Source organism: Trichosurus vulpecula, chromosome 5 (assembly GCF_011100635.1).
Source record: "Trichosurus vulpecula isolate mTriVul1 chromosome 5, mTriVul1.pri, whole genome shotgun sequence".
NCBI lineage: Eukaryota > Metazoa > Chordata > Mammalia > Diprotodontia > Phalangeridae > Trichosurus > Trichosurus vulpecula.
The window spans coordinates 151,276,200-151,300,065 of record NC_050577.1 but is presented as its reverse complement, the minus strand read 5'-3'; the positions used below and the strand labels follow the sequence as shown (position 1 = coordinate 151,300,065).

The following is a 23,866-nucleotide window of genomic DNA, read 5'->3' as shown; positions in this document are numbered from 1 at the left end:
TTTCTTTTTACTTGGATTTGTATTTCAAGTGCTTAGCATAATGCACACAGTAATCACTTAATTAATGCTTGCTGCCTTGCTTTTGTTGGCTACCTTCACTGTAATTTATTATCACTGTCACCCTCATCATCCTTACATGAGGGTGACAATGATAATAACGATGACAGTGATGATAAATCACAGTCAAGTCATCTCTAAGGAGCCCAGATTTGCAGATTATGTGACAAAAATGGCAGTTAACTCTACCAATACTCTCCTCCAGACAACTTTGAAATAACTCCCCAAACTGAATTCTGGAGTGGCATAACTAACAAAAGGTCAGGGTGAACATTTTTCCAGCCCAAGACAACTTAGGAGGTCAGAAAAAGAGATGTGTGACAGGTGGGTGGAAGCTGACTGGAAACCCAGGTGGATGAAACCCACCAGTGATAGGATTAGGTGGTGGCAACAGAAGTAGCTACAGCAGCTTCAGCAGCTCTCAAGCCAGAGATGGTAAAGGGATCTGGCAACTGGCCAAAAAGATTATAGGGGACCCCTGTGCTAACACTGGACAAAGGACCAAACACTGTTTGGAAACGCCATTGCCAATACCCACTTCCTTTCCCCCATCTTTTCCCTCCCCCCCCTTGAAAGTCCTTTTTTCATTAAATGTTCATTTTTCTCTAAACACAGATCAATAAGAGAGATAAAGCAGATCATTAAATTGAGCATGCAATTAGAAGAACAAATTAAAAATCCCCAATGAAACACAAAAATGGAAATCCTGAAAATCAGAGATTAATAAAATTGGAAGTAAGAAAACCACTGAACTAATAAATAAAACCAGGAACTAGTTTTATGAAATGCTCCGCCAATGATGATATAATTAAAGCAATTATTAGGAGTCATTTTACCCAATTATATGCCAGTGAAATTGACAATCTAAATGAAGTAGATGAATATTTTAAAAAATATAAACTGCCCAGATTAACAGAAGACAATATAAAATAAACCTATCTAAGAAAAAGAAACTGAACAAGCTATAAATAAGCCCTGTCCCCAACCAAGACTAGAAGAAAAGCATATTTAAGGAACAATTAATCCCAATACTATATAAACTATTTGAAAAAAAGGTCAAGAAGGAGTCCTACCAAATTCTTTTAATGACACAAATATAGTTTTGACACCTAAACCAGGAAGAGCAAAAACAGAGAAACTATAGACCAATTTCCTCAGTGAATACTGATGCAAAAAAATTAAAAATACTAGCAAGAACAATACAGCAATATATCACAAAGATCATACACTATGGCCAGGTGGGATTTATACCAGGAATGCAGGGTTGGTTCAATATTAGGAAAGCTCTCAGCATAACTTGCCATATCAATAACAAAACAACAAAAATCATATGATTATCTCAATATATGAAGAAAAAGTTTTGGGCAAAAGACAACATCCATTCCCATTAAGCACTAAAAAAGCATAGGAGGAAAGAGAGCCTTTATTAAAATGAGGCTTACTATCAATCTAAAACCAAGACCAAGTATCATCTGTAGCAGGGAGAAAGCTGAAACCTTTCCAATAAGATTGGCAGTGAAAGCAAGGATGTCCATTATTACTACTATTATTCAGTATTGTTAGAAATGATAGCTATAGCAATAAGACAAGAAAAAGAAATAAAAGGAATATAAGGAAATAAAAGGAATAAAAATAGGCAATGAGGAAACGAAACTATCACTCTTTGCAGTTGATATGATGGTATTCTTAGAGAAAAATCCTACAGAATCAACTAAAAAACTAGTTGAAACAATTAACAACTTTATCAAAGTTGGAGGGTACATAATAAATCCACATAAATCATTGGCATTTCCATATACTATCAAGAAAAGTTGCTGTCATTTGTTCTTGAAGAGGACCATGACTTCAGGAAGGTGATGCCAAGACTTGTAAGTGAACTGGATTTAAGTGAAGGAGGGCTGTGCAAAGTCACTAGCCTCACTTTCTCCTCCAGAGCCATCTGGGTCCAGTGGCCAGATATCAATTAGGATGACTGCAGATGGCCCAGGATGCTTTTTTAAGCTAAGGTTTTTCCCAGGACTCATTTTGGCTAAGGCAAGAAAAGCCATCAAGAAGAAATAGAGAAAATTACATTTAAAATAACTGCAGACAATATAAGATAGTAGGGAGTTCACCTATGAAGAGAAACCCAGGGACTATATATATGAACACAATTACAAAACACTTTTCACATGAGTAAGGATAAGATCTAAACAACTGGAAAAATATTAACTGCTCATCAATAGGCTGAACCAATGTAATAAAAATAATAAAAATTACAATTCTACCTAACTCAATTTACTTATTCAATGTCATATCAATCAACTACCCAAGAATTATTTTATAGAGCTAGGAAAATAATAACAAAATTCATCTGGAAGAACGCATAGTCAAGAAAATATCAAAAGAATCAATGAAAAAATATTAAGGAAGGTGCCCTAGCAGTACCAGATTTTAAACTATATTACAAAGTGGTAACCATCAAAACAGTCTGGTACTGGCTAAGAAATAGAGTGGTGTATCAGTGGTTAGGTACACAATACACAGTAGTAAATGACCATAGTAAGCTTTGGGACAAGAACCTCACAATTTGACAAAAATTGCAGGGAAAACTGGAAAGGAGTTTGGAAGAAACTAGGTATAGACCAACATCTCATTCAGGACCAAGATAAGGCCAAAATGGATAAATGATTTCCACATAAAAGGTGATATCATAAGGAAATCAGGGGAGTATAGAAAAATGTACCTGTCAATTCTATGGATAAAAGAAAAAATTATTAACAAATGTGATAGAGAGGATCACAGGAAATAAAATGGATAATTTTGATTACATGAATTAAAAAGCTTTTGCACAAACAAAACTAATGCAGTCAAAATTAGAAAGAAAACAGGAAATTGAAAAAATTTATAGCAAGTTTCTCTGACAATTTTCTCATTTCTCAAATATACAGGGAACTAAGCCAAACTTATAAAAATAAGAGCCATTTCCCCAATTGATAAATGGTTAAAGGATAGGAACAGGCAGTTTTCAGAAGAAGAAATCAAAGCTATCAATAGAGACATGAAAAATGCTCTAAATCATTACTAATTAGAGAAATGAAAATTAAAACAACTCTGAGATACTACCTCATACTTATGAAATTGGCTAACATGACCAAAAAGGAAAATGACAAATGCAGAAAGGGATGTGAAAAAATTGGGACAGTAATGCACTGTTGGTAGATTTGTGAACTAGTCCAACCATTCTAGAGAACAATGTGAAACTATTCCCAAAGGACTATAAAACTGTACATACTTTTTGACCCAGCAATACCACTACTAGGTCTATATCACAAAGAAATCAAAGAAAAATGAAAAGGGGACACACACACACACACAGAGATTTACAGCACAGATTTACAGCAGCTCCTTTTGTGGTGGCAAAGAATTGGAAACTGAGAGGATGCTCATCTATTGGGGAGTGGCTGAACAAGTTGTGGTATATGAATGTAATGGAATACTATTTTACTATAAGAAATGATGAGTAAGTAGATTTTAGAAAAACCTGGAAAGACTTACATGAACTGATGCTGAGGTAAAGCAAGCAGAACCAGGACACCATCATACACAGTAAAAACAACATTGTGGGACAATCAACTATGACAGATTTAGCTCTTCTGAGCAATACAACGGTAAAAGACAATTTCAGAAGACTCATGATGGAAAATGCTATCACATCCAGAGAAAGAACTATGGTGTCTGAATGTAAATTGAAGCATATTATTTTTTACTTTTTTTGTCTTTTTTCTTTCTTGTGGTTTTTTCCTTTGTTTGGAGTCTTCTTTCCAACATATTGTACATGTATAAACTATTACAGACTGCTAGCTGTCTTAGGAAGCAGGAAGGGGAAAGAGGGAGGGAGAACAATTTAGAACTCAAAATCTTGTAAAATGAATGTTGAAAACTATCTTCACATGTAATTGGAAAAAATAAAATATTATTAAGTGGGAAAAATAACAACAGGCATGTGTATTAACAAGGCAATAATCACAATATAGACAGTAATTGTCGAAAGGCCTGTGTGGTTCTGTATCGCAAAATATAAGAGACTCTCCACACAGAAGGTAGAAGAAGTAAACCATTTATTCAGACACCAAAGAACCAAGTCCCAAAACCAATAAACCCAATCCATCACAGCAGCAGAGAATTCAATACACAACATTACAGTAGAGAACCACTCCATCCCACAACCTTCCACCCCTCTGCTGGGGCCTTCCCACAAACTCAACCTCTCAACCTCAGTTCTAACTGTTCTCTCTTTCCATTTCCTGTGACACACTTTCCTTTTCCTCGCAGCAAGCTCCTCCCACCACATCTGACTTAGGCTTCCTGTCACATAAGCAGGTCACATGGCCTATTAATGGGTGGGAAAGATCTTCAAATCTAAATTGTCATTATAGCATGGCAGTGTGTGCCTATAATCTTTGCAATGGGGGGGAGGGGTAGATTGCTTGGATTCTGGTATTCTGAGATGTAGTATGCTAAGCTGATTAGGTGTCTCATCTAAATCTTTCACCTATATGTCAGCTCTTGGGAGCAAAGGGCGTTTAGGCTGCTTAAGAAGTGGCAAACAGACCCAGTTTGGAAAAATGGAACAGCTCAGAGCTCTCATGATGATTGGCAGTGGGATTTGGCCTGGGAGTAGCCACTGAACCGTCACAGTGGGAAAGATGGAAAGCACCAATCTCAAATCAATAACAAGCCTTGACCGTACAACAAAAGCCGCTCTGAATGTTACGATGCACAGCAAGTATTATGTTAATCTACTTCAGTATTTCTCCATGGCTCAGGAAACTTTAAAATCTTACTTGGAAATCCGCCTGCAGTACCGCATCTTCAAGACACGAAGCTGTTTGCAGCCTTCCAGAAGGTATTCAATGGTTTTGTCAGTAAGGTGTACACATCCAGAGATATCCAAGAAGTGAAGGTAATGGCACTTTTTGCTCAAAATCCTTATGCCCAAGTCATTCATCTGCATACACAACCAAAATAACTTAGCAACTGTTCTAAGGAGCCACAATGCAATAAAATAGTTATTGCTGGGTCCATTATACAGGAGCATAAACTCCTTAGGATTAAAATTGCACTAAGACTTTTTGGACAACCAGCAGAGTTTCATTTACACTGTTAGTCAACTCTTATCTACCCAGACACAAACGAGTGACATAAAACCTGATGGTTAGTTTGTAACGTGAGTATTAATTCTGCATCCCTCATATTTGTTTTCTACAGGTGTTCAGTTATATCTCCATTTCTAAAAAGTTGAGTTATCAGTAAACAGAAATGAATTTTCTCAAGAAAGCCAAGCATAAAATTCCCCATAACTTGTGAATTTCTACCTAATCTATTCCTGCTTAAAATTTCCTATCTTTTTTGGCTCCCTTCTGCTCCACAGAACTTTTAACAATAGCTAGTAATTACAAATGCCTTACACGTTATCTCATTCGACCATCACAATAACCCTGAGAAGTAGGTGATATTATTAAACCCATTTTCACAGAGGAGGAAAGTGAGGCTGAGAAAAGTTAAGTGACCAGTCTGGGGTCAAACAGCTAGTAAGAGTTTGCGGCATGATTTGAACTTGGGTCTTCTAGACTACAAGGCCAGCACTCAATCCACCGCACCACCTCGCTGCTAGTTTGCTTTTCACAATCTTCCTGTTCCAAACTTTAGAACTATTTATGAAGTGCCTATAAAGTACTCTTGATATCTCAAATCCCATAAACACTGAAGAATTCATAAATGAACATTTTACTGAAAACATTGTCAAAAGCAACTTCTGATATACAGTCTTAGTTTTAACAACTTATAGATGATCCTCTCATTGGATATCTGTTCATTGCATTTCACCTGCAGAGAAGTTCAGACTACTTCAGAGTGTATTGGCACATTTGCCTTGTGGGTAGGAATGGGGCAGGACAGGAATGACTTGAATTTTTACCCTTTTGAGTACATTTCTGGGTAGGGGAAAGGAGACAGAAACACTGAAGAAGGAAACAGAAGCAGCTCTTTGCCCTGGAAACTCTGCCCAATGTCCTCAAACCATAGGAATTCTCCCATCCTTCTTGGTGGAGGTGCTTCAACTCTACTTCTGGTGCCAAGTAGCTACCCTATCTGCTACATTCCTGGTCTCTTTTCTGGGCAAAGTTTTTTGGCATAAATAAGATTTGCTGTAGGACCAAGTAGATAACTGCCTCAAAAAAAGTTTTAAAAATTTAATTGCACATAATGTCTTGTTTGGAATGGTTGGAGGTTCCAGCAGCTACACGTCACAACATTTAGCTAAAGAGGCTGCTTAGAATATATTTTTTTAACATAAAGCCAAGACAGCTCTAAAAAAAACCCCAACCCCCTGTTTCAGAACTGTGCATATTTAGGATTAGGAAAAACAGATGTCCTGTCTAAGCATGTCTTGGCTTTCAGAACATGCTCCAGGACAAGGACACAGCCCTCCCATCAGTTAATTCCCCACCACTGGAGCAGTGGGAGCTCCTGACAGCACTTCCAACCCTACGTTATGAGTGCCCTGGGACCTGACACCACTGCAAAGAGGGCTCCAAGACCAACTTCTTTTTCAAGGGTCTTTTAATTGGGAAGGAGGAAAGGGATAATGAATAGATGGAAAAAGCCCATGGCAGTGTGGGAAATGAGGTAGATTTTCATGTGTGTTGAGTGAAGGGAAAATTTAATTCTCTACTCTCCTATCACATAACTCCTGTGCTGCGCTATGCCCCCAGGCCAACCTAGGCCCCCAAAATTAAAAAGAGTGAGTGGAGGGCGGTTATAGCATTCCTATATAATCTACAAAACTAAGTCCTGTTCTTATTGTTTTATTGGGGATAGGGACGGTATTATGTATTGCAGCTTGCCTTATCCACATTCTGCAAATGTCTGATGACAGATAAATGATTTAAAGTTCTCTAATCCTCAGTTTCCTTACTTGTAAAATAAGGATGACAGACAGCTAGGTGGAGCCATAGCACACAGAGCGCTGGGCCTGAAGTCAAGAAGATTCAATATTTCTCAGTTCAAATCTGTTCTCAGACACACACTAGCTGTGTGATCCTGGGCAGGTCACTTAACTCTGTTTGCCTCAGTTTCCTCATCTATAAAAATGAGCTAGAGAAGGAAATGGCAAACCACTCCAGTATCACCAAAACCCCAAAAGGGGTCACAAAGGGTTGGACAAGACCGAGACGAATCAGCAACATGAGTATGATAATGCGGACATTTCCTGCCTCACAAGGTTGTGGGAAGGAAAGATCTTTAGTACACCTTAAGCAATTATATGTTAATTATTTTTATTCTTTTCACTATGTCATGTATTAAACATCCTGACTGAACTGGATGTTTCAAAGACACTCCCTTTTTCTTTACAATTTTACTTAAAAGACGTTTTATAATACCAGCTGGCAGAATGGTAACTAGGATGAAGATAGGTGGGTTTTACCCTCAGGAAACCTGACACTGAGGAAAAAGCAGTGTACTTTCTCCCTGGTCTTCTATATGCCACATAGTAAGACTTCGCTTCCTTGCTCAGCCCCATATCTGACATCCTATCATCATAATGCTGCTTGAATACACCTCCCTGAGACCTGCCTCCCTCCTCCTTCAAACCATTTTGGCCCTAGGTTAAAGAATTTTAAATTCTGATTCTAGCACATAAAGCTTGTAACTGCAGAATGCCTTTCTACTTTAAGTTAGAGTTGTTTTTCAATGCAATGTAACAAACAATTATTATGTGCCTGTTGTATGTGAAGCACTGTATTTCTTTACAAGTTGGGTGATGAATGGCTAGACATACAAACTATAAGGCAGTCACCAATAGAGAGTGGCATTTCCAACTACGAATTCATCTAAATACATGTTTGTTTTGAATAAGCGAAACCTTCTTTAATGGATTTACATGTGCTACAGGGCCAAAAGCAGCATACTAAATGTTATCCTATTCTTGCAAATTTCTCAAGATTCAGATCTTGTTCCTTTTATTTGTTGATATAGCTAGAGCACTGTGCCAGGAATCTCTTTCCAGTATTAAAAATATCCCTTTTAGTATATGAGATTATATAGAGCTTGAGTTTCTATTTTTAACAACCTCTGAGCTCAAAGTGTTTCCAAAGAAGTCAGCTGGCAGGACCAAAGTTTACCTTGAAGAAAGTCAAGGGACTTCAAAGGTCACATCGTACAATTTAACTCCATTCCACCCCCTCATCTTTACCCTTACCCACAAATCCTTACTAGGCAGAATTTGGGCTTGGGAAGGGTTGCAATCCCAACCTTTTACTGAACAGAAACTATTTTTTATTCCCCTTGAAGCCTTACAGTCAGTAGTCTTGGGGTAATGATAAGAGAGTGATTTCGTGTGAGCTCCCTAGGGTGGGATAAGTGGCTATGCAGTCACTGAAGGGGGAGGGTTAGAGTGGGGCATTCTCTTCCCCACTGAGAAGAGTGGGAGTAATGGGATGATAGCCTTATTCTAAGCCTTGCAGTTTGAGAAGATGATGTTATGCCCAAAATTAATAGGGAAGTTAGGATGAAGGGAGGGCTTGAGGTGGGGGAAGAGTTTGGGTTCAGTTTTAGACATGCTGAGTTTAATATGTTTATATCCTGTTAGGTGGCAAAGTGGATAGAGCATTGGGCCTGAAGTCAGGAAAACTCGTCTTTCTGAGTTCAAATCTGGCCTCAGACATTTACTAGCTGGGTGACCCCAGGCAAGTCAGTTAACCCTGTTTGCCTCTGTTTCCTCACCTATAAAAATGAGCTGAAGAAGGAAATGGCAAACCACTTCACTATCTCTGCCAATAAAACTCCAAATGGGGTCACAGGGAGTCAGCCATGACTGTAAAGGACTGAACATACCCAATTCAGCATGTCCAACAGGCAGGTAGATATGTGAGACTTGAAGGCAGGAGGGCTGGACAAGTAGGTCTAAGAATCATTTGCATAGAGATGATAATTGAATTCATGGGCGCGAATAAAATCACCAAGTGAAACGGTATATAGAAAGAAGAGAAGTGGGCAAAGGAGAGAGCCTTGGAGGACACCCATAGTTTGAGTACATATGACCTGTGGATGCAACAAAGGAGGCTGAGGAGTGATCAGTCAGGTAGAAGGAGAAGCATAAGACAGCAGTGTCACAGAAATCCAGAGAAGAGAGAGTATATCAAGGAGTAGAAGGTAATCAATAACATCCACACCTGGAGAGAAGTCAAGAGGAGGAAGACTCAGAAAAGGCCGTTAGATCTGGCAATCAGGCCTTCAGTGGTAACTTTGAAGAGAGAGCAATTTCAGTTCAGTGATGGGGTCAAAGGCCAGGCTGCAGACAGTTAAGGAGAAAGTGAGAGGAAAGGAAATGGAGGCATGGCTTGTAGATGGCCTTCTCAAGGGGTTTAGCTACAAAAAGAAGAAATAAAGGATAACGGTTTACGGGCATAGAAAGATCATGTGAGGGCTTTTTGAGAATGGGGAAAACATGGATGTGTTTGTAAGCCGTGGGGAAATTGGCAATGTACAGGATGAGATTTAAAATGAATGAGAAAATGGAGGTGACAGAAGGAACAGTCTGCTATGATAAATACTCTGCTTCCTTCCATTAGCTTTGTCATCTGTAAAATAGGAACAAGATGATACTTGTATTATGCTATCTCTTAGAGTTTTCTGAGGAAAGTACTTTGTAAAACTTTAAAGAGGATTTATAAATGTGTTATCATAATTTACAGCTGTGTAGTGAATAACACATCCTCCCAGACTTGTTTACTCAGAGCAGTGCTTCACATATCTTTTGTTTGTTCATTCATTCGACAAACATTAATCAGTCTCTTCTTTATTCACTGTGCTAGGCTATGTATGCAAAGATACATAAACCATGTTTTCTATCTTCAAGGAAGTATCTAGTAGAAACAGATAAGACACAAACATAATTAAACACAATACAGGCTAGAATGTGATATGTGTAGAAGGAGACTACAAAGTGTTTTATAAATAGCTGTGGCACATCCGAATCTTTTGGCCTCTATGAAATAGCAGTATGCAAAGGGAATACCCTAATTTTAACCTTTCCCAGTATGCAAAAGGAATACCCTAATTTTAACCTTTCCCAGTATGCAAAGGGAATACCCTGATTTTAACCTTTCCCAGTATGCAAAGGGATTTTAACTTTTCCCAGCATCAAACAAAATTCTTTATCCCATTCCCCACCCCCACCTTTTTCACTGATTGGTCATGTTTACTTTGCACCTAAATTTTAAGGCCCACTGAAACCCAACTACTGTCCCAGCATGCTCTTCAGTAGGACCAGTTGCCAGAGTGTCCACATGGTAGGACAGGGGATGCTATAAGGACCCATGATTGCTAGAGTAGAGGAGAAGAAAGTGAGTGATGTTGTTGCCCTATTTGTGTTCTGGAAACCATGACATGTCTAGAGAATTAGAAAACATCCGGTTTTACCTAGTTTTAAACAGGCATAGTTCTGAGACACTGGGGAAGAGTTTTACTCTGAATGTTCCTAGCTTTCTTGTATAAGCCAGGCACCATCCTTGGTATGAAATACGATCTTTCACTTCTTTCCCTTGGTTTTTTGCTTTTTTTGTTTGTTTGTTGTTTGGAGGGGGGAGGGCAGGGTAATTGAGGTTAAGTGACTTGCCCAAGGTCACACAGCTATTAAGTGTGTCAAGTGTCTGAGGCTGGATTTGAACTCAGGTCCTCCTGACTCCAGGGCTGGTGCTCTATTCATTGCACTACCTAGCTACCCCAGTGCTTTACTTTTTTTTAAAAAGGCTTGTCCGTACTTCCTTTTGCAGTAGAATGAGGCTATATAGAGACCTGAGAGAGACCAGCTCTATTCTGACCTTCATGAAGACTGAACTGATGAGGAGCGAGGTTTCTTCAGATGTCAATTACAATGGCCTAGAAGCAAACGGGCTTGGTTGTATAGGTGACCCAATACTTTGGAGAGGAGTAGGTTATTAGGCAGGGCAGCTAGATTGTGCAGTGGATAGAGTGCCGGGCTGAAGTCAAGAAGACTCTTTTCAAGAGTTCAAATCTGGCTTCAGATACTTACTATGTGACCCTGGGCAAGTCACTGAACCCTGTTTGCCTCAGTTTCCTCATCTGTAAAATGAGCTCCAGTATCTTTGCCAACAAAACCCCAAATGGAGTCATGAAGAGGTGGACACAACTGAAACAACTGAACAACAACAAAGACCATAAGCAAGGCAGGAAACTCATGACTTGCCCTGTCCCTGTAGTGTGCCCCGCCAGGCCACCCCGCTGCTTTTCCCACTTCCTGCTTAGAAAATGATCATCAAATCGCTACCAATGTTTTGGAAGGAGTGTGTCAGTCCACTACCTTGGGGCTCCATGCAGAATCTCTGTGATTCTGAGTTGTAGGCTGCCTTAGACCACTTCCCACTGCTTGAAATCCACCCTGGCTAGTCCCATCCTTCCTGAATCTCTAACCCTATCTACTGTCCCTTTCCATTGTTCTCCCCTGGAATCTCCACTCTGCTGTTGAAAAACTATACTTTGTTTTAGACCTATGTCCTTCACTTGCCCCCCAGAAATTACCTTGTACATATTTTAGATTGGCACACGATTTTCCCTCATTAGAATGTAAGCTCCTTAAGTCCAAGGAGTGTTTCATAAACAATTTCTTTCCTTAAGCACCACTGCCTTGACCCACAACTTTTCAGAGGCCATCATACACTCTGAATTTACTTTCTGATTGTGAGATCAGAAACAAGACCACTAGCAATAACGGTTTTTTACAGTTGGTGGCACAGTGGATAGACCTCAGCACCTGGAGTCAGGAAGACCTGAGTTCAAATCCGGACTCAGACACTTACTACCTGTGTGACTTTGGGCAGATCACTTAACTTCCATCTACCTCAGTTTCCCCAACTGTAAAATGGGGATAATAATAGCACTTACCTCCCAAGTTTGTTGCGAGGACAAAAATAAAGTAATTAATAAATAATGAAGTAAAAGTGCTTAGCACAGTGCCTGGCATACAATAGGCAGTATATGTAAATGCTAGTTATTATTATTTCTCCAAATCTTTTGGAATATTTAAAGCAGTTTGCATAATTAATTCCCACATCTTCAATTATCACTGGTTATGCAGTTATGTTAACAACTGAGTCCAAGTTACAATACAGTCAACTAATTATGTTAAGGAAGCTCAGTGACCTGGAAAGAACAATGAACCTAACTGAAAGCCCATCAATTTATTTATCAGTAGCATGAGAATAACACCCCACAATCAACCTCACAGGGTTTTTATTTTAAGGGTCAAATGACACAATGTAATTGAAGCACTTTATGAATGTGAAGTATAATATATGTATAAGCTATTTGTTAATATTACTACTGGGGCAAATGATAATTTCTCTGAAACTCTGTTCCTTCATCTATTTAAAAAATAGAGATAGTTGCACCCCATCCACATGTTACACTGTAGAGGTGCTGGGAACATAAATGAGACATGGTGGGGAAAGGAGGGCTCATTCCTTTGGGAGGAAAAGCCCAACTGAATGCCAGAGCATTATTCTGCTTGATACTATGATATAGTATGATTATGCTGGCAGGCTTATACATTGCAAAGAGAACAGGTCAAGAATGAGTCACACTTCTGAACACAAAACTCTCTGGGCTCTCTCTTGTCTTTTCTCAGCCTCAACACTTTTACACATACCTTTGGACAGCCAGCAATGTTGAGTGACGTAAGCCTAAAGCATTTACTGGACAGTGCTTTCAAAATTTCTCCGGAAAGCTTGAGGCAGTAAGAGACATCTAAATGTTCCAAAATTGGTGTTGACTGGCAGAATTCCTGTAAAATATTCCAAAGTTTGCAATCAATTTCTCTTTCATTACTGAATCTTTTCCAGTACAGAATGTTATACTCTCCAACACACCCCACTGATAATATTATTGAGATCCCCAAGACTGAAGTAAAATGTTCTCAGTAATACCGCTAAAACCAAAAAAGCTCTCTAGCTGTAGTTATCACATCTTATATTTGTGCAATTATGTACTTTTAAAGGCTTTTATTTTTTCATTTGATTATTAATACTTTAGAAATTCTGAATTGCTTTAAATGTTCATTGGTTTCAAGACCTGAATTGAAGGCACTGATCAAGTCTTTTTTTAACCCACAGAGTGGCATCTAACACTCAGTCTATAAACATTTATTAAGCTCCTACTATGTGCCAGGCACTGTATTAAGTGCTAGATTATACAGATGAATTGTGTTTCTTCTAAATTGAGTCCAATTTCTCTTGTGACTTAAAATCAGAATTTACAAATTTATAAATTTACCTGATGCCATTTTGATTGGCAATATCTTTTAAAAATATTTTATCTTTAACACACAAAAGAGCATTTCCATGCAAAGTATAGCACAAAAAGAGATTTTACATGAAACCATGAATATCCATTTTACTTCACTTTCATTTTTAAAAAAGTATAATAAATTCAACATACTACTTTTCAAACTGTCCTTCTTATCTGTGCTTTCTTCTGAACTCCTGTTTTCTTCTGTGAATTTTTAAAAAATGTTACAATAACTCTCTTTTGGGGGGGCATCACTATTGCTACCCTCCCCCAATTTACTGAGAGGAATAAAACGGGGGAAAACTTTTATCTTAACCAAATATGCATAGTTAAGCGGAACAAATCCATGCAGTGGCCATGTCCAAAAAAATACATCTCTGTACCTTGTATACATGACCTCTCTCTCTGGAGGTAGGCAATATGTTTCAACATAGGTCCTCATTCAAAGTTGTTTTCCTTCACAATGTTGTTGACCTTGTATAAATAAATTGATCTCCTGGTTCTGTTTACTTCACTTTTCATCAGTTCATGCTAACTGGGATTCTCTAAATTCCTCACTTTGGTCATTTCTTACAGTATAATAATATTCCATTATTTTCGTACATTGCAATTTGTTTAGCCATTCCCTGATTGTCTAAGAGGCCATCTAATGCATCCTTTTAGATCATAGTTCTGTTCTTCTTTTTTCCTCCTTTTAATCCACCAGCCTCTCCATACCCTTCCCCTGACTAACCACTTTCAGGATCAGGAAGTTTATTTTGCTAGTGACTATTCTTTTTCTGCTGTTATCCTCCCTTACATTATAGATGTATTATAATCCACTCTCATCTTTGCTTGTTTACCTGTTAAGTTTGATGTATTCCTTCACCAACTCTGTATGTGTGTGCGCATGCACACACGTGCATGTTCAATTCTACTTTGTTTCAGATAGAACTGAGGTTTATTGGATGGCTACCCTCTGTACCCCTTTCTCAGTGTTTGTATTTTCTTTTCACACACTCCATTTATGAGAAATAGCAAGTTCCACTCCCTTCCTCATGCTTTCTATACTAGTGTATTCCTAATTTTACCTTTTCTTTCCCCTCTTCAAATCCTTCAAACTAAGCCAATCTAGCCACAGACCTTCAGTTTTTCTTATTTAATTGCCCCGAAACCATTTAAAAACATTAAGGTTCTGAAGGGACAGTTGTTTCGTCTCCCCATTAGAATGCTAACACTACGTCATTATACTGTTCTAATTGCTCAAATAAATTTACCCTTCTAGATTTAACTGGGCTTTTGTGTTTGTATTTCAAAATTCTTACTCAGTTCGGGTCTTTAGTCTTCTTTTTCACTAAAAGTCCATTCCCCCCCCCCCGCCCCAGAGAATTATATTAATATTTATAGGTAAGTTATTCTTGATTGTAAGCCTTCGTCTTTTGATTTTTGGAATACTGTATTCCAAGATTTCTTCTGGTTTTTAGTAAAAGATTCTAGGCCTTGTGGGATCCTAATTCCAGTTCCTTGCAACTTGAACTCTGACTTTCTAGATGGTTTCAGTATTTTTTCCTTGACGTGGAAAATCTGGAATTTGGCTATAGCATTCTAGGATTTTGCCTCTTAAGAGGTTTTTTTTTTTCAGGAAAGGATCAGTAAATTTTACCTTTATTTTGCCTCCTTATTCTAATAAAACTGGGCAGTTTTCATTTGTAATTTCTTAAAAGAGAGACTCCTGCTTTTTTTTAAATCTTGTTTTTCAGAGTACGGTGATTCTCAAATGATCTTCTCAAAACTTAAAAAAAAAAACCCTAACGTTAAAAATTGTTTTTACGTGTAATTGGGGAAAATAAAATAGTATTTAGAGTAAAAAAATAAATTATCTCTCCTTCACTTGTTTTCTAGGTCAGTTGTTTTTGATGATCAGATATCTTAGAGTCTTTTAATTTTTTTCTAACATTTCTTTCTGGCTCATGGAGCCACTGACTTCTATTTTGTCTATTTTAATTTTCAGGTATTCCATTTCTTGGGTTTACCACTTTCTCTTTCAAGCTACTTAATCTCCTACTAATTTCTTCCTCAAGAGCTTTCATTTAATTGTTTAACTTTTGTTTCATTTTTTTCTAGGTTTTCATATAGACCTTTGTGGAATATTATTTTTTTCTTTTGAGTCTTTGCTTTCAGTTGTTATAGAGTTAGATTTGCAACACATTTTTGATACTGTTTAGTGTTTTCTTTGATTTACTCATTTCTGCAGCTTCAGTTCCTGAATTGGAGCTTTATGCCAGGACTAGTCTATGTCCCAATTCAGATCTAAGTTGATCTCACCCTCAGTCCCCTGGGATTTTTCAGTGACTTTCACCTCCTAAGATTAGAATCCCCTGGATCTTTGCAGTTCAGAATACCAGATGCTCAGGGTCGTCTTATGACAGTATATTAGGGCACTTAGAAGCCCCTGGGCTTTCTCAGTCTGAGCACTGCAGCTCTGTACTGAGCAGAAAGGTGCTTCTGGCTACTACTGTTCTCCAGGGCTTCTAAGGTTCCTATCCTGAGGCTGACAAGCCTATCTGTGGTTGGATTCATGTTCACTTTGTGTATCAGTAAGGCAAGATTCATGATATTGATGGTGACCATGAATATGCCTGTATAGTTAAGAATCCCAAAGTATAAGAGACTCTCTGTATAGAAGACAGAAGAAGTAAAACATTTATTCAGATACCAGAGGATCAAATCCCAGAACCAATAACCCCAATTTGACATAGCAGTAATTGTATTCTAAAACCAGTAAGTCCACCTCGATGTAACAGCCAGGAGATTAAAATATAGTATCACAACAGAGAGCCAAGCCATCCTATAACCTTCCCTTCTGCTAGGGCCTCCCTATAAACACTCACTCACGAATCTTAACTGTCTGCTTGCCTGTGTCCTCTCCTCCCACAGTTCTGAAAGCCCTTTCAGTTCTCTCTCTGTCCCTCCGTCTCTGCATCCCTTTCAGTTCTCCATCCTCTCTCACAGTTCTCTCTTCTATCTTCTTCTAGCAGCTCTCTGGTCTCTGCAGCTCTCTAGTCTGAGCTTAATGGCCACCCACAGGGTGTGTGTGTGTGTGTGTGTATATATATATATATATATATATACACACACACGTATAAATACATACACACATATATACATATATACACACACATATATATATACACACATATATACACATACACACACACACACACACACACACACATATATATATATATATATATATATATATATATATATATACACACACACACACACACATATATATACACACACACACACACACCCTGTGTAGGCCTGGGGCTTAGTACCTAATAGCAAAAGGGTGTGGGCCTGCCTACAAGCAAGCTTCTCTTAACTAGCTCCACTTCAGGCCTATTGAATGGACAGGGAAGCTCTTTGGTCACATTAGCACTACACTTTGATGGAGATAGGATGAGTGGAGGGGAGGGGCCTATTCTTGCTGTCTTTTCAGTTCTGGAGTAGAAAATGTTGTTTGGTGTCATTTCTCATTGGATTTCTTAATTATTATGTGGTTTGGTGGGAATTTCAGAGTTCTGCTGGAGTAGCTATACGGAAGCTGGGAAAGCTCGACTCCAGTTTAGGCAGCCATTTCAGTTCTAAGTCTGGCCATAAAATTGTGCTTCCACTGAAATCATCCTCTAAAGCCTTATGATGACATGGAGGTGACCTTGGGTTCTTGAGGCCAGTATCTATGAAATTCAAGCTTCCTTTCCTCAAGCTTAAAGTACAGGTGAGAGAGGTTCATCCCTAGAAAACTGGCCAAGGGATAACTTTTTCTTGGCCACATTAAACCTAGAAATAGACAAATACCCAAAACATCCCATGTGTTCTCTTCTGTTTTAGCGGCAATGTTAACAGAGTAGAAGAAAAACAGAAGGCACTAAAAATCATACAATTCTAAGATCAATCCCAAATTTTAATTTATCCATTATCACTCAATATAAAATCTTTGTCCAATTACCAAAGAGTTGAAACACAACTGGGGGAACTAAATGTTTATGACAGTCTCACTACAAATGAAAAGATAAAGATATCACAGATAAAAGAAAGTAGGACTCACAAATTCTGTGAGCATTAGCAGAGAAAAAAAAGTTTTAAAAAGATGGAATTTTATTTTTTGGAGAAGTTTGCATTTTTTGAATGTCCTAAGCAATTTCCCAAATACAATTCAGCCAGATCTCTTCCTTCTATTCAATTCTGGGCCCAGTTTATCATCCATTTGTAGCATCTAAGACATATCTACTGATGGACCAGCTCTAGGGTCCCTTTTTCCATTAAATAACAAGATTTGGAAAATAGATTTTCTTTCTTCACTTGGTTTTTCCTGTGGGCACAGTTATGACAAACTCATTTGAATGGCTATGGATCTCTCATTCAGGAACCTCTGCAATGATCCTGAATTTTGGTGCAAAAAGCACACTACGTCTACAGCCATCTACAAACAGAAATATCTTCAGAAAGTCACTGTCTACTAGAAATCCCTGTTCAATATTAATCCCTAGTCAATCCTTACTCTTTTGGACTTCCTCAGGGTTGAAATTTTTCTGAAGTAAACAAAAATATTTTTTCAAGGTTTTGAATATTAAGTAGCCCAACCCCACCACTTCTGGTACTAATAACATCTGTAATTTTTTCAGTAACTATTTAATATCTTCCCTTCTTTCTTTCAGATATCTCAGTAGCCTCAAAACTGTGCTGCCTCCTGCACAAACCTCCTCTGGAGGTTCTCAGTTTGGCCCGCTTGCTCTTCTTACTTTGGTTCTGCTACCTTGTTAGTCTGGGAAACACTGCAGAATATGATGTTGGAGTCTAAAAGTGGGGGTTGTCCAATGACTGTGGAGTCATTGATGGGCAAGGTGATTTGTTACAGAAAACTTTCATAACAATACATTAATCATATTGAGGAAATTTTAACTTACAGACAGCAGATACAAATCAGTCTTCATAAAAATGAGAATTAGCTCAATCAAAAAACTAGTTTGAATTAGGAACACAATTTTAAAACTTTATAAATGGGTTTACTGAAAATTATTAACTATCAATATAGTCAATTAATCTGAAATTATTTACATTTAAATAAATATATTTTGACACACAAAATATTATCCTTTTAGTCATTCTCTCCCAGTGTCTGTTAGTATTTATTCTATCTATTCATTCTCATTCACTTTTAAATTCAATTAATAGAATAAAAGATTTTGATTTGGAAAGAAACTTAGAGGTCACCTCATCTAACTTCTTCATTTTACAGATGAAGAAAAGGAGGCCTAGAAAAGTTAAGTGATTTGTCACACAAATGCCACATGGAAGAATTGAGATTTGAATCTGACTACAAATCCAGCACTCATTTTTCTAAATAAATTTATTCAATCTAACAAACATTAAAAAGCATCCACTATGTATGAGGCTCTGGGAATACCAAAACAAAAAAACAAAAAAGTCTTTGCCTTCGTAGAGTTTCCATTATATTAAAGGGTACATAATATAAACAGACAAATAAATACAAGAGGGCACTAACAACTAAGGAGATCTAGAAAGACTTCCCATTGGAGGGGGGCACCTGGGCTGAGCCTTGATGAAATATCAAGACTCTAAGGGACAGAAGGGAGGAAGCACTATATTCTGAGCAGGGGGAATGGCCTATTTGAAGGCCCATAAGTAGGAGATGGGATGCTGAGGTCAAGGAAAAACAAGTAAGAAGTGATCCTTCTGGTGATGCTTTTTAATATTTACATTAGTATATGCCTCTCTATATTTCGTTGTACTTCTGTTCCAACTGTATCATCCTAGATGGCCCAGTAAACACCTCCAGCAGGCCCTGCTTGCACTTGCTATAAGACAACACCATCTGCAGAGACTCTGAACCATCTAATTGTCTATCTTTATTAGCAGAGCTCCTATCATCCATTCATGTTCTGTCTGGATTCATTCCCTAATTATTAGTACACTCCTATCCCCTTTTACTCTCCCTAGCATAGTGATACCGAACCTCTGACTACCAAAAATCACAACAACCCTCCCTTTTCAATGCCTGCTCTCCATTCCCTCATTCCCATCCACCTCAGCCATAGCCAGGCGCCAGTGGCTCACCCCGTCTCTGCTCATCATGTTCACCAGGTTCTCTAGAACTCCTAAAGTTCCCTTCATTTTGGACTGCTTTCTCTCATGTTCCTTACATCTTCTGGCACTCCCTGAGACCCAGAACCCACTCCCCCACACCTGTGCTTTCCAGTACTGCTCGGGCCTTTTCTCACATCCTCCAGTTCAAACAGTCCTTGTTCCCTAACGCTCTACTACCACTCAGCAACCTTTTCTCCCTTAAAGTTTAAGCTATCCAAACTTATTACCCTCTACTTACCCCCAGGACATTTTCCATCTTCTCTAAATGAGTTCAGTCTCTGTTTAATGTCAATGTCTCTCCACCACAACTCCTGCTCTAATATTAAGGAACTTCAATTTATACATGATGTTTTCTCAAATGTAGTAACTTCCCAGTTCCACAATCCATGAGTGCTGCATAAATGCTACTTATTATTATCTTTATTTATTAATAAATAGTAGTATCATCATGATCATCATCCACTCCACCTCAACTCCAAATAGGGATGGCTATGCTCTTGATCTTACCATCACCCATAAATTTTTCACTTCCATGTTCAATGTCTCCAAAATTCATCTCTCTGATCATAATTTTCTATCTTTCCATTTCTCCCTTCACCTTATTACTCTTAAGTCTAGTCTTTGTCCTCACTCTGACCTTCAATTTCTCCCCCAGCCCTCAGTTTTTTTCCCCAGGTCAACATCCCTGATCTGGCTTTCAGAGCCTCAGCTACCTTGTCTTATCCCAAAACTTATGTCTTGCCAAGTCCAGACTTGGATTACTCATGATCTGCCTATTCCTCTTCACCAACAGGCTACTGTACTCCATTGACCTGGAGGAAGTTACAAAACACAAGGGAACTCTTCTGCTCCTCACTAATTGATTCTCTATTCAGACAGTGGTTGTTCCAAACCTTCCTTTCTCTCCCCAGGCTTCCAACATCACCCCCTTCCTCCAATCTCTTATTTGAGAATGTCTCCTCACACTTCACTGAAAGGAAAAAACACCAAGTCAATTTTCCATGAGTTCTTTTCTTCTTCCTTTCTCATCTCACACCTTTTACATCAGAAGCATCAAATCCACACCCCACAGGCCAAACGCAGCCTACAACACTCTCAAATGTAGCCTAAACCTTATTAAAATGTAATTTGGGAAATACTTAATGAAATAAATAAAAATACAATAAAACACAGATAATATTAATACGTGGTTTTCTAAGTCAAAATGTGGCCTGCAGAGACCCTTAGGTAAGGTTTGCTGGGCCCCATTTCTATTTAAGTTTGACATCATTGCTTTATATTATCTCTCACTCCCTCTTCTCCAACATCATGGACAATCATGTCATAGCACACACCAGAGACCAAGTCCTGAGGGAACTTCCACCCTGCAACACTGCTATCTTGAGTGGTCACTGTCTCTTGGAAAAGTATTTGGGAAAGCTTCAACTACTCTTTACTTCACTCCTTCCTCTCAGACAATCTCCTCCACAGCCTCTTTGCTAACAGCCTCACTACCATACACATGTATATTTTTTTTCTCAGTTTCCTTGGCTAGATCTTTATTCACATCAAGCCCAGTAACCGAGGTATCCCCCAAGACTCAGTCCTGGGCCTCTTCTCTTTTTTCTGTGCTCTCTCACTTGGAAATCAAGTCAGTTATTAAGGGTTCAGCTATCATCTCTATGTCTATGACTCTCTGATCTAAATATCCACCCTAGTCTCTTCTTTTCAGCTCCAGTTCCATATCACTGACTGCTTTTTGGACATTTTAAACTAGATGTCCCATAGGTAGCTCAAATTCAACATGTCTAAAGCAGAACCCATTCCTTTTTTTATTTTAAATTTTCTTTTTTTTTCATTTTCAATATTCACTTTTATAAGATTTTGAATTCCAAATTTTTTCTCCCTCTCTCCCCTCACTCTTCCCCAAGACAGCATGCATTCTGATATTGGCTACACATGTAAAATCATATTAAACATATTTTCACCTTAGTCATGTTGTGAAAGAATAATCAGAAAAGAAAGAAAACCATGAGAAAGAAAAAAAAAAAGAGAGAAAACAGTATGCTTCAATCTGCATTCAGACTCCATAATTCTTTCTCTGGATGTGGATAGCATATTCTATCTTGAGTCTTTTGGAATTGTCTTAGATCCTTATATTACTGAGAAGAGCTAAGTCTATCACAATTGGTCACTGCAGTGCTGCTGTTACTCTGTATAGTATAGAACCCATTTCTTTCTCCCTAAATTCACTCTTCTCTTTATATACTTTCTTGGTGAACTCATCAGATCCCATGGGCTCAATTATGATTTCTATGCAAATTTATCCCAGATTTATTTATCTAGCCTTAATCTCTCTCTTCAACTCCAGTCATGCACCTTCAACTTTCTATGGGACTTTCCTAGTTAGAAGCCCTATTGCTCCCCTTCCTGCAGTCTGTGGTCCAGTCAAATTGGCCTCCTTGCTCTTCTTTACACAAGGTGCTCAATGTCCCATAGTGATGCCTTTGTCCTTCCTGTCTCCAGTTCCTAGAATGTATTCCCTCCTCACCTCCACCCCTCAGAATCCTTTGTGTCTTTAAAAATTCAAATCAAAGACCACCTCATCCATCCAATCTTCCCTGATGCCCCCCACTACTAGCAGACTCCTCCCATACTACCCTGTATTTAGTCTATATTTACTTATACATGTACATGTTTTCTAGCCCGAGTGTAAACTCCCTGGAGAGTAATTTTCCCCCTTGCATTCCTAGCGGCTTACCCAGTGCCTTGCACGTACTAGGTATTTAATACTTGCTTCTTGATGGAATCCAAGATTGCCTGCCTTCTCTCCTATATAAAATCTCCATTTGAATGATCTATGCATAAGCTGAAGCTATTCCCAGTAAGATGGGAAGAGACAGACTTTTCCAAGCAATTTATGGAGAATACATACCCTTAACATAGCTGAAGGAAAAGAGTGAAAGAATATAAGAATTCCCTGAATTTATTATTTACTAATTTAAGAAAGCATTTGAGACCCAGAGTCCCAGGTTTGAATCCAGTATTTAATATTTATCAGCTATGTGGCCTTAATCTTTCCAAGGCCTGATTTCTTTCCTTTTCAAAACAGCAAAATAATATACTCATTACAGAAATTCAGTTGGGAGAAAAGGCCTACAGGGATCCTTATATATAATTTGGTGGTCCCCATTTCTGTTTGACACCCTGGTTTAGAATATGATCTGATTTCAATCCCTTCTTGTTCTAAATGTAACACCAAGCTATCTCACAGAATTTGCTGATAGAATAATAATTTACAAAAGTGATTTCAAAGCTCAAGATATATTCATAAGCATATTATTTCATCCTTGGGAAATCCAAGGCACAAAAATTTTCTTAAGGATCTCTAGTAAATAATACAGGCATTTGTATATCACTTTAATGTTTACAAAGCATTTACAAGCATTATCTCATCACAACAATTTTGTAAATCAATGGTGCATGCTTTCTGTGATCTGGTGATACTTGTCACCTTTCTGGTCCATCCCCAGACTCTACCAGCAGTGGGGAACCTGCAGCGTCGAGGCCACATGTAGACCTCTAAGTTCTCAGGGGCAGTCTTTTGACTGAGTCCAAGTTTTACAGAACAAATCCTTTTATTAAAGGGATTTGTTCTGTGAAGTTCGGATTCAGTCTGCTTGAGGACCTAGAGGACCACATGTGGCCTTGAGGCTGTCCCTGCAACAGTTCTCCTGGCTATTCCCCATGCTGGAAAGACTCTCCCTCTTCATCCCTGACTCCTGGCTTCCTTCAAGTTGTAGCTAAAATCACATCTTCTGTGAGAAGTCTTTCCTTTTCCTTCTTAATGTTAATGCCTTCCCTTTATTGATCATCTGAAATTTCTTCTGTATAGATTTTGTTCATCTCCCCCATTAAACTTTGAGCTTCTTGAGAGCACAGATTACCTTTTGCCTTTATCTGTATCTTCAGTGGTTAGCACAGTGCTTGGCACAGAGTTGGTGCTTAATAAACATTTATCAACTCAACAAGTCAACATTCTTTGTTCTACTGGAATTCACTTTTTCCTTTAAAGGTGTTTAAAACTTATCATTTGCTTAAGTGGATATGCATTCTTCAACACAATTCCTCATAGAATTCCACTTTCCATCCCTAGATAAGATGCTCACATCTGTCTCTGACTCTAGGATTCTAGGAATATTCTCTCTCTTTTAAAGACTTACTATATTGCTTTTAACCTATTGGAAAATACATTTAGTGCCTTTTTTTGGAGTCAAGAAGCTCTAAATTTAAAAAAAAAAGATATGAGAATTAGCATCTTTGATTCCTA

At 38.3% G+C, this 23,866-nt stretch overlaps 1 protein-coding gene across 1 annotated transcript in view; it reads right to left on the bottom strand.

Annotated features, from left to right (window-relative positions):
* Positions 1 to 434: 434 nt before the first annotated feature.
* FBXL13 (F-box and leucine rich repeat protein 13) overlaps positions 435 to 23,866 on the bottom strand; it is a 156,545-nt gene continuing 133,113 nt past the window's right edge. The window contains exons 10-11 of the mRNA XM_036760646.1: positions 4,884 to 5,047; positions 435 to 546 (exon numbers count right to left, since the gene is read on the bottom strand). Of these exons, the coding sequence (XP_036616541.1) occupies positions 435 to 546; positions 4,884 to 5,047 (276 nt within the window). The remainder of the gene's footprint in view (positions 547 to 4,883; positions 5,048 to 23,866) is intronic.